The sequence below is a fragment of the Lolium rigidum genome, chromosome 2, assembly GCF_022539505.1.
Source record: "Lolium rigidum isolate FL_2022 chromosome 2, APGP_CSIRO_Lrig_0.1, whole genome shotgun sequence".
NCBI lineage: Eukaryota > Viridiplantae > Streptophyta > Magnoliopsida > Poales > Poaceae > Lolium > Lolium rigidum.
In genome coordinates, this window is record NC_061509.1 from 210,392,756 (window position 1) to 210,404,333 (window position 11,578).

General features: G+C 45.3%; 1 protein-coding gene across 1 annotated transcript; it reads right to left on the bottom strand.

Annotated features, from left to right (window-relative positions):
- Window positions 1-1,476: 1,476 nt before the first annotated feature.
- Window positions 1,477-2,544, bottom strand: LOC124688054 (transcription repressor OFP8-like). Its single transcript, XM_047221768.1, has 2 exons — window positions 2,079-2,544; window positions 1,477-1,976 (listed from the first exon to the last, which is right to left on the bottom strand). The coding sequence occupies exons 1-2, from the start codon at window positions 2,461-2,463 to the stop codon at window positions 1,477-1,479; spliced, it is 885 nt and encodes a 294-aa protein (XP_047077724.1). The 5' UTR covers window positions 2,464-2,544.
- Between the last annotated feature and the right edge of the window lie 9,034 nt (window positions 2,545-11,578).

Sequence of the window (11,578 nt, forward strand, 5' to 3'; positions counted from 1 at the left end):
GTTTTAATTGCCGATGTTTTATCACAAACTCCTCCAAATATTCGTTTTAGGAGAGGCTTAACTAGTAATAAGTGTACGCGATGGCTTGCACTTATGCTCAAGACTGATGGTGGTCTAGTTATCTGATCAACCTGATAGTTTTACGTGGGAGATTATGGCCACGGGTCAGTTGACAGTCAAGTCTATTTATGTGAACATGATGAGTGTACACTAGATTTGTTCAAACCTATATGTGGAAGTTAAAAATGACATTAAATAAAATCATGTGGTTCCTCGAGCATAAAGTGCTGTTCACAAAGGGATAATTTTCCTAAAATAAATTGGAAAGGATACAAAAATTGTTACTTCCGTGACTCATAGGAGACAACTGAGCATTTTTTCTTGCCTTTTCGCTAGTATTGTGTGGGGTATTATGTATATTGACTACAATATTTCACCTCTGACCAACATTATGAACATGTTTGACAATCGGTTGAATGTAGTTGATAAGAAAGGTAAGGCTGAAATACGCATTGGTGAACATGTAGAAACAACATTACCTTTTAACAAGATGAATGTTGCAAAAAAAATAAAAATTGCGGGATATCTTTTTGGTTACACATTGGATCCAACTATGGTCTTTTCTCCGTCGTCGTATCAGCAAGAGTGTACGACTATTGGTTGCAACATGCTGTTGATGGTTGCTCGGAATATCTAGAGTCTGGCTGGCTGGTGACATACTAGTTGATTTCAGAATGGATAGTTACTACATGCTTTGCTTTTTGCTACTTTTTTTTGGTGGTTGATATATGTATCGACCGAGCTGTAACATACTGATATTTGAACTTCCTTATCTCCATTTTAAAAAACGACTGGCCATAATGCTAGCTGTTGACACAGTAGAGGGTTTGGCATTGCTAGGAGCAGGTGGCATGGGCAGGACTCACAAAATCGGGAACCCCGTACTAGCAACGGACAATTTAAGCTGCCGTATTGACCCATGCACTGCGGGTTGCCCCGGCCGCAATGCACGGGCGGGCGCGCATGCGAGACGAACAGGCCCGCTCTCTCTCTCACGTTCCCATCCAACCACAACTGGCTGTCGTCCATGGCGTATTGCCGTTTCGCCCCCAAGCTCCAGTCCCCACCGGTCCACTCCCAACCGAAGCGTCGCACGCCCGATCTATCCGCTGACACTCTGCATGGGTCTGATCGAGGTAGACGCCGACGCCGGCACGAGTACGTGCTCCAGCTTGTTGTACGCGTGAGGTCGCGCTGGATGGTCGAGTTGCAGCTGTACTCGTACGTACGAGAAGAAGAACGGAGAGAAAACATACGGAAGAACACACAGTATACAGATCACAAACTCACTCACGTACAAGAATAAACTGGTGGTAAGTCCAATCCAACGCTACCTTCCCTGCCAACTAGCTCGAATGGCAAATCAAATGATAAGATCGAAGAGTAGCAGTATATTCACGTCATCACGTGGCACGTTTACACGCGCCATGCTGATGGTGATGGCGAGTGGTGGTGGCGCGGAGGGGTCCTCGGCACGGGCGGCCTTGCAGGAGACGGCTCGCGGCGGGTCGGGACGGTGGCGGTTGCGGTGGAGAGGACGACTGGGTCGTCAACGGAGGCGGCGAACACGGCGTCCCAGATCTCGGTGAACGCGCGGAGGATGACGTCGTGGTGGTGCGGCGCGTTGAGGTTGAGGAAGCGCCGGAGCATCTCGCGCAGCTCCTCGCCGGCCACCATCCCGTGCTCCACGATCATCTGCACCATCGACTGCCGGAAGTCGCCCAGCGGGTCCTCCGACTGCTTCACCACCGCCACGCTGCCGTCCAGCCCCACCTCCACGCGGCCGTCCAGCCCCGACACCTGGACGATGTCACCGGCGCGGTGGTAGGCTTTAGCGCCCTTGGTCGAGTCGCCGCCGCTCTTCGTGGTCACCTTCCTGGCCTCCCGCGGCGGCGTGGAGGGTTTCTTGTCCACGCGGTCCTGCGGCGGCGTCGGGAGTTTCTTGTCGACGCGGCCCTGCGGCGGCGTCGGGAGTTTCTTGTCGACGCGGCCCTGCAGCGGCGGCGAGAGCTTCTTCTCGCGGTGGCTCTTCCGGCCCCACGACGCGACGCTCTGCTCCAGCTCGCTGAGCTCGCGCAGTAGGCCGGAGAAGCTCTGCGTGGCTGCTGCCGAGCTGTCCATCTTGAAGGGGCCGCCGTCGTCGATGCAACCGAACTCTGCCACGGCGTCCTCCCAGACGAAAGACGACGACGAAGCGGAGGTCAGCGTGTCCGTCGTGGTCGACGCCGACGGGTTCGTCGACCTCGCGCCCCCGCGCCGCGTCTCGGTCGTCGTCGACGTACCAGCGCCGGACGGCGACGGCGAGGCGGAAACGGACACGCTCTTGGCGTCCTTGCAGCCGCACCCAAGCGCGAACCCCACGCCGCCGTGGCGCCTCTTGACCGAAATGCCAGGGCTCAACATTCCTTCTGTTCTTGTCCTTCGGGAGTGTGAGCGTGCTATGGCACTACCCGCACGGGGCTCGTGAGTTGTGACTTGTGAGTGAACCTAGCACTAGCAGTACGCTTTCGACTGGTTTCTCCCGTTAGCTGGATTTTATATAGAACGATGAAGCGAGCATCGCTCAGCAAGCAAGCTGCGTGTTCACAACTTCACATGGTACAGTAGTATTGGATCCAACTTAATTGCCATCCACCCATTAATAATGTCTCAGATGATGGCGATGTAAAAACTAACTTTTGTATCACTTAGGACAAAAAGAAAATAGTCCCAAAAGGAGTTACTCCCTCCGATTCATATTAATTGACTCCAATATGGATGTATCTAGAACTAAAATATGTCTAGATACATCCATATTAGAGTCAATTAATATGAACCGGAGGGAGTAGATGATTAGAGTATCATTGGAAGATATTGATGCGGATAATAATTTCATGCTCAACTACTATGTTGAGTATCCGATGTATCCCGAGATATCTTTTTGCCACCGGTTCCATATGTCTATCCAAAGTAGGTTACATTTGTGAAACCACTTCAAAACCCCCACGAAAAGAAAGAACTCCAATTCCGTAATGCTCAAGCGGAGGTTAGGAAAGATGTGGAGCGAGCATTTAGGACTTTGCAAGCCCAATCTAGGATTAACAAATCATTTCGCACATCATGATTGATTGCGTGATCATGCATGACATGATCATTGATAATGAGTGTGACAAGAATGAGGTCCATGGCATCTACGACTTGATGGGTCGACTGGTGCGGCGGCATAGAGGCAGAGACCGAGTCATTTTGTTGTTTCGATGAATTCAATGTTGTTTTTGTTTTGATTCGTGTGCTACTTGATGGATCATTTGATGAACTATTTATATTATGATGTAATAGTTAAGTACTATTTGTGTTCTATTTGGATTTATTTGAGATGAAGTTTCATACTCCCTCTGTTCCTACATATAAGTCATATAGTTATTGAGAAAAAATCCAGAATATAAGGTTTATTGCGTTGCCCCACTTGTATGGATAATATTTTTAGAGATTTGATTAGTTTTCCTTAGTTTACGCAAAGTCCTCTATTATCTCACGTCAATTGCCTAGGGTTAATTCCAGCCAAATGTGTGTTCCTTAATTTCCGTGCCATAAATTATATGGCTTATATTTAGGAACGGGGTGAGTATTATTTGTTTCATATATGTATGCAATTATGGAGGTAGTTGTGCGGTAGTATTGCCCTATTTTGAATCATTTTGTGCAGCAACATACCCTATTTCGCGGCATCTTGTAAAACAAAAACTGCACGGTATGTTCTGGGTTTTTCTCATGTATAGTTCATAGTGCAATTTTCTTTGGTGTCCTATTATATAGTATCTGTTAGAGATGCTCTAATTTCTGTATTATTTAACCATGAAAAAACGAAGAAGATGAGTAAATGAATCAAGGCCGTCAGGTGCCAAATCCAACAGATCGATTGTCTCAGCACACACCACGTAACCATCAAACGGTTGATTCCCCTAAAACAGAAAGCCACAACACGTGTATACACCTAGGGCTAGTTTGGTTCCTCGCGAGGTCATTTCTCGCTTCCACTAGGCCAAGTTTTGCGTGTTTAGTTCCCCACAACGAAATTTTTTCCCTGCATAGCACGGTTCTTACCATAGCAGCTAAGGGTGTGTTTGGTAGCTTGGTCCAACCTAGATATTCTCAACCCAACCTAGCCCAACCAACTATTTGTTGTTTGTTAGCTCGACTCGGTCCAACTCAGCACTGCCGATCTGATACGAAAACGAGCTCTCAGCCAGACTGAGTTGAGAAGCTCAAATCGAGCTTCACAACTCGACCAGGCTGAGCTCATACCCGCAAAATACTGTAGCAGGCACCCGCGCGTCCACCCAGACCCTCCACCCCCACGTTTTCTCTCCTCATTTTCCCCCACCAGCTCCTCTCGCTCTGACCCCCACTTCTCCATGCCTCGGCCGACCGCTCCTCCTCCAAGCCTGGACGTCGGCGAACTCCTCCTCCTCGACGCCTGGACGCCGGCGAACTCCCTCCTCCACGCCTCGACGCGTCAGCCAACTGCTCCTCCCGGACGCGCCGGCCAAGCTCGACCATACGGGCCACAGGCTCCTCCACCGAGCTCGACGGGCTCGTCCGCGCCTCACCGCAGTTGCCTCGACGGACGCGCGTCGCCATAGTTGGCTCGCCGAACTGCCTCGCCGTCGCTCCCTCGCCTGAGCTTCTCGACTGAGCTCGACCAGGCGGGTTCCTCCGCCCCAAGCTCCTCCACCGAGCTCGCCCAGACGGGGTCGTTCGCGCCTCGCCGCAGCTTCCTCGCCCGACGCGCGTCGCAGGAGCTCCCTCGCCGGAGTTGCCTCACCGGAGCTATAGGACCCGATTGCGTTTTTAGGGACCCGATTGCTTTTGTTTTCTGTTTACAGGGATCCGATGCCTTTTTTATTTTATCTACAGGGATGCGATTGTGTTTCATTTTGGTATGCAGGGGCTTTGTGCAAATTTTCAACCCCTCAGCTAGCCTCACCACACACAACCAACCAAACAAGAGACACACTCGGCATGTCTTCTTTGGCCTGAGCCAACAAACACGTAAGAAAATCTGAGCTCAACCAAGGTGGAGTCAGCTTGTATGAGGGCAGATTGCAATTCTCAATTGACCCGGGCTACCAAACACACCCTAAAAGTGGCCCATGAGAAACTCGATTCGAGCTTTCCCACACCTCGGGCGCTGCATAGGCAAAAAGTGAACCCTTCATGGCTCTACGCATGTGAGCATATATACATAACCTTGCCTCTAATTTACTTCAAATCAGTTCTCTTCTTATCTACATAACGGTGCTTTGATTCACTATGAGGTCTAAATGAAAATAATGTGTCTCAACATTGCGAGTCAATTCCCGCAACCAGTTCCTGGTGTCGTCAGTTTTTTGAGTGTCTAATTCGTGTTCATATTTAGAGTTTTTTTGGGGCGAATTTGGCAAATTTATCTCACGCGGTGGATCAGTTTAAATTTCCTTCGATCAGTAACTTTATCTCACCGATTGGCACAACTTCTGCTCATAAGTTTTTGATTTTTAACATCTGAAGACAAGTATATCTACATCCCCTAATACACCGTACAAAGATTTAGATCTTCTCGTGTACGAATGTTAAAGCCGAAAACTTTAAACACAGAAGTTCTGTGAAACTATGAGATGAACCTACTTCTCGAAGGAAATTCCAAATGGTCGACCGTGTGCGACGAATTTGACAAAGTTTGTGTAAAAAATCTTGAAATAAACACGAAAAAGAGCTTGAAACATAGATGAAACCCAAAAACCGGTCATTGGAATGGAACCACAACGTCGAGCCGCATATTTTTCATGTAGACCTTATCTTGAATCGAAGCATGGGTAGGTAGATTAGAGGATATTAAGATTGAACCAGTTTACTAAAACACAACAGATCTCAACGTGTATGTAACCAATATTAATTTTAACAGTTGGTTCAAATATATCATCTAGCTTGGTAGAAAGTTTTTTAGATAATTTCTCATAATCATTTTCTAGCTCACGCACCTTCATCACAACTTGATGAATAAATTGTTTGTACATGGCTTCATTACCTTCCTAAATACCTGGGTTTTTGAAGGTGATCACTTTAACAAGATCCTTCATGGTGTAATCCAGAGATGGATCATTGCTATAGTCCAATTATTCAGGTTCTTCACCTTTCTCCATTCTCAACATCTTTAGATCTTCAACATGAATTGGTCTAGGTTTCCAGCAAATCTTGCAAGTATGAGAGTTTGAGTCTTAGCTATCTTTCACAGTTGTACCTCCATAGCTTTGGTTCTCCCTTGTAAAGCCTGCACATCTTTCTTAAGTGTTATAGCTTGGTTAGACAACTTATTAATAATATTATCATGGTTCTTCGTGATATTCATTAAGATATTATTTTGCTCAGTTTGAGATTGCATAAAATATTTAAAAGTATTTTCTAGCACAGAGAGATTACCTCCCATAATAATAATATTATTAGGAGCACCTGCATGGTTAGGATATTCTTCTGAAAATTTGAGCCATAGTTTTGACTCTTGCATGCATGATTATAAGGATTTCTAGTAATAAAATTTACATCCTCTAAAGTAGTGTTGGTGATGGCATTAACTTGGGCTTCTTCTTTTTCCTTAATTAAAGTGATAAACTCATCTACCTTTGCGGTAAGTTATTCATTCATCTCCTTATTAATTGAGTTTAACCTTTTTTTGAAGAGGATCTTTCTACATGCCATTGGGCATGGTTATTTTGCATGTCATCCAGGAGTTTTGTGGCAACATCAACTTGTTTGTCCATGGATGTTCCTCCTGCAACAATGTCAAGCATAAATTTAGACATTAGATTTAAAGAATTATAAAATAAATGAAGAATTAACCACTCTTTAATCACATGGTTGGAACATGTTATAACAGATTCCTTCAAGCGCTAGTGGCTCGTGTTATTCTTGTCTAAAATTTATGATATTAGATCTGAGCTTCATAGTTTTAGCTGGAGGGAAAAGTTTAGACAGAATAGTATTAATACATTCCTCCCATAAAGTAGTAGTGCCCTTGGGAAAAGCTAGCAGCCAATTTTTAGTCTTTCCTTTTAGTGAGAAAGGAAATAAAACGTAGCTTGTTTACATCTTGTTCAACATTTTTAATTCGCATCATGGCACATATTTTAGTACGTGAAAGTCTTTAGATGCATACCTGCATCCTCATTAGTTGAGCCTTCAAATTGGTTCAGTTGAACTAAAGTTAAAGAGTGCGGCTTCATCTCATAATTTGCAGCAGTAATAACATGATGAGTAATAGAGCACGTAAATATTCATCATTATGCGTAGCAGGTCCAAGCTTCTTTTGTGCCATGGTTCCTATTTGTTATTAGATTTTTAATAGCAAATAAAGTAAGACTAACAATAAGAAAATCTTAACTATTTTTGGGTTTTCAATGAGTAACAAAAACTATACAAACAATAGGAAATAAATTTAAAAAAAAACTAATTAGCGAGGTCTCCAATGACCTCACCAGGATACCGAAATTTCTTCCCCGGCAACAGCTCCCGAAAAGGATTGATAGCTTCGATCCGAGATAGCGGTTGTAGTATAGTTATTTTTTCTAGAAGACCTAGGTTTATATCGATCCTTCGGAACCGATTGCCATGGTGATTTACTCAAGCAAGACCTTTTTAACTTGTAGAATCTTTGTCTCACCGGACCTTCGAGTTTACTTTGGGTTTGTGAATCAATGGATGTTCGAAGATAAGCCAGGGCTAAGGTTTCACCTGCAGCTGTGCATACATGAATGTGATAAAAAGATAATAATAAGCATAGTTATGCATAACACATTTGGATTAGATTCTTGTAGGCTCGATGTGTCCTTATATACTATAGGCTCAGCCACCCACGTCAACTATAGACTATATATTGTCCAACCCCATCACTCCAGTCGAGTTTGTTATGTAAGATTATTAAGTGCTAAGCACATATCAGAGCATTATGATTAGTGATGTCACTGTTATTCTCTAATGGAACTCAAACTACTACCGTACTCCCCTACTGTCACTGGGTTTATTATGAAGCTGCAGACCACCACTCATCTCACCTCATTACATTTATCAATCATCGGGGTCTTGGGTACCTGACAAGTCCAAGATTGAGGTAGAAGATAAGATACAATCATACCAATCTTATATTTAATTAAAGCAAAACACCCATGTAAAGTTGGATGCACATAACGTTGCAAGAGTAGGCCTCATCCCTCAGCCCATGAGGACTACTCACACATGATAAGGTTAACAATCATAAACGTTGTATATAAAATCTTAAGATCAATACCAAATATTCTTACAATGCCATCAATTGTGATGAGATCAAGAATATAAGTAGAACCTATGGCTATGGAGAGGGGGAGGATGGAGATGGTGATGGAGATGGCGGTGTAGTAGCGGTTACCCTCTCCTCAAATATTATTATGGAAATGGATATTAGGTGGCTTGTTTATGTCGTCTCTCCCTCGTTTGTTTATGTCGTCTCTCCCTCGTTTGCGGTGCCTGTGTTGCCAATTATATATAGGACCCTTCACGAAAGTTGCTCCGTTTAACAAGGTAAATGTTGTGTCACCTGTTACGGGCGGGCTACCGCTGTACAAGTGCTCGCCAAACTCTGAGATGCATTAACTACCCTTGATTTTATCCAAAAAAATGTCCATATCCGCACAAGGAGAAATAAAAGAAAGGATTTGCACATGCAATACTTAGTCATTAGTGGTAAGTTGAGAGATATATTTCATAAATTATTTGACTATCCATCATACATGAACAAGATTAAGGAAGAGTGAGCGGAAGCAACCTCAGATACCCCACGTGCAAGGTTGCATCACTGGAGTAGAGAACACAAGTGGCTCCATGGAAACGTCGATTCGACCGTGCCTCCAGGGCATGGGTAGGAGGTGCTTTAAAGAGCAAGCGGGCGACGATGTGGAGGCCTACCAAGCAACCATTACGTGCCGACTATGTCTCCCCAAAGCCTGACTGGAGGGCATGCAGCTACCAAACAAGCTCATAATGTGTGAGCTACGCTTTGTTCATGTCGTCTCAATTTTCCAAGTTGCTAGTAGCGTCTAGCACTAAGACGGCCCCGCGGAGATGTACCAAAGACACCTATTTTGGCACCGCCGGCTCACCGGCAGTCTAGGTTGAAAGATCGTTTCTCCCTAAGTGGTTTTGGGTGTTTAATAAAAAAAATCATTGTGATCATACAGTGTGTTTAAGCATTAAAGGTGCATGTGACAAATATCACAAGACAGTGATCAACCAATCAAAAGTAATAAGATTGAAGAAGGTGTCCAACGTTTTTCAATTGTTTGAGTCGTAGGAAAGTCATACTAGTGTCGTACAATGAAAGGTACGGGTGAAATCAAATCATGTACACAAAATATACGTTGCAACCACTAAACCTTCCTTAATTTGGTTCGAGAGTACCCAGTTATTGCTTTCATCTTGGATGGAAGCTCCAGATCTGGGTGTCTACACCGAGTGTAAACATTTGTTGTATTTTATTGGCGTTGCATCCAAATGTTGCTGGTCCGAAAGTTCGACCGGAATCTAGTCTAGAAGTTGCAACGGCTAGATTTTGAGGGGGCAAATAAAAGACCTCCTTCTTCGTTAAGAGGAGGTTGCGAGTTTCACACTCTCTCTCCACCATTAGTACAAGCTCCAATTTTCCTAGACCTATCTCCCTATCATACAAATCCTCAAGGCTTAGATATACGCTTTTACTAAAGGATTTTTTTCCTCTGTCTATTGTGAGACTTTGTTACTCTTGCATTTTTTAACCTACCGAAGAACTCAATTTTGATGATGTAAAACTTCACGGTCCTTTAACTGAGTGGTCAAGGTTGGCTTAAAGTTTGTCTCCAAGAGATGCAGCAGCATGGTTTGCACAGGAAGATCGGCATGTGGGTCCAGCGCATAGCGATGTACAGGTCATGAGTAGAAGAGGGCAGTTTGTTTAAGTCTTCAAGTTTGAGTTAGTAATAGAGAATTCAGAATATCTGTACTAACAGATATAAGATGCATGGCATGGACCGTTCATCATGGCTTTGGGCCTCTGGCATCCTGGATCGACCATGCGGCCAAGTAAATTAAAGGAATTTAATTTTTTTTTCCTTCGGTCTATTGTGAGCCTTTGTTGCTCTTGGGTTTTTGAGAACCTGCCGAAGAAGTCATCCTCCAAGCTCAAGCTCAATTTTCATGGTGTAAAACTTCATGGTTATGTTGAGAGCCTTTAGCTGAGTGATCAAGGTTGGCTTAAACTTTGGGGAAGTTTGGTAGGCTGCATGAGATTCATGGCTCACTACGCTAGCGAGATGCGACTTCCATCTCGTTTCGGACGAGCTCCCGAATCGCACATCGTTTGATAGGCTAGGTTGGATCGGGTGGCACCCAAGTGACACTTTGATTGGTTGGTCGCATGGTTTTCGTAGCCTCACCTATATAGCAACATGGTGACCTTACCTCACCTATCACAAGACCACCATGGCACCGCCGTTCACAAACTTTGGCACGTCGACGATGGCACCGCCAGTCACGCCGGTCAAAAGCATCACCACATCGCCGACCACGAAGACTAAGACCACCATGACACCATCGGTGACGCCAGCCACAAGCATGGGCACGTCATCGACCACGAAGACGGACACCATCATGACACCGTCGATCACGCCGGTCACAAGCATCACCATGTCGCCGACCACGAAGATGAACACCACCAAGACATCGCCGGTCACGCTGGTTGATACGTCTCCGACGTATCGATAATTTCTTATGTTCCATGCCACATTATTGATGATATCTACATGTTTTATACACATTATATGTCGTATTTATGCATTTTCCGGCACTAACCTATTAACGAGATGCCGAAGAGCCAGTTGTTGTTTTCTGCTGTTTTTGGTTTCAGAAATCCTACAAAAGAAATATTCTTGGAATTGGACGAAATCAACGCCCAGGGTCCTATTTTGCCACGAAGCTTCCAGAAAACCGAAGAGAAGACGAAGTGGGGCCACGGGGCGCCGCCACACTAGGGCGGCGCGGCCCAGGAGGGGCCCGCGCGGCCCTGCTGTGTGGGGCCCCCGTGACCCCTCCGACTCCGCCCTTCCGCCTACTTAAGGTCTTCATCGCGAAACCCCCAGTACCGAGAGCCACGATACGGAAAACCTTACTGAGACGCCGCCGCCGCCAATCCCATCTCGGGGGATTCTGGAGATCACCTCCGGCACCCTGCCGGAGAGGGGAATCATCTCCCGGAGGACTCTTCACCGCCATGGTCGCCTCCGGAGTGATGAGTGAGTAGTTCACCCCTGGACTATGGGTCCATAGCAGTAGCTAGATGGTCGTCTTCTCCTCATGTGCTTCATTGTCGGATCTTGTGAGCTGCCTAACATGATCAAAATCATCTATCTGTAATTCTACATGTTGTGTTTGTCGGGATCCGATGGATAGAGAATACTATGTTATGTTGATTATCAATCTATTACCTATGTGTTGTTTATGA

Excerpts from the sequence above, each read along its gene's own strand:
- LOC124688054 (XM_047221768.1), bottom strand. The coding sequence starts at position 2,463 with ATGTTGAGCCCTGGCATTTCGGTCAAGAGGCGCCACGGCGGCGTGGGG. Across the intron at positions 1,977-2,078 it reads GGGCCGGAAGAGCCACCGCG|GCGTGGACAAGAAACCCTCC; the intron begins AGAAGAAGCTCT and ends CGCCGCAGGACC.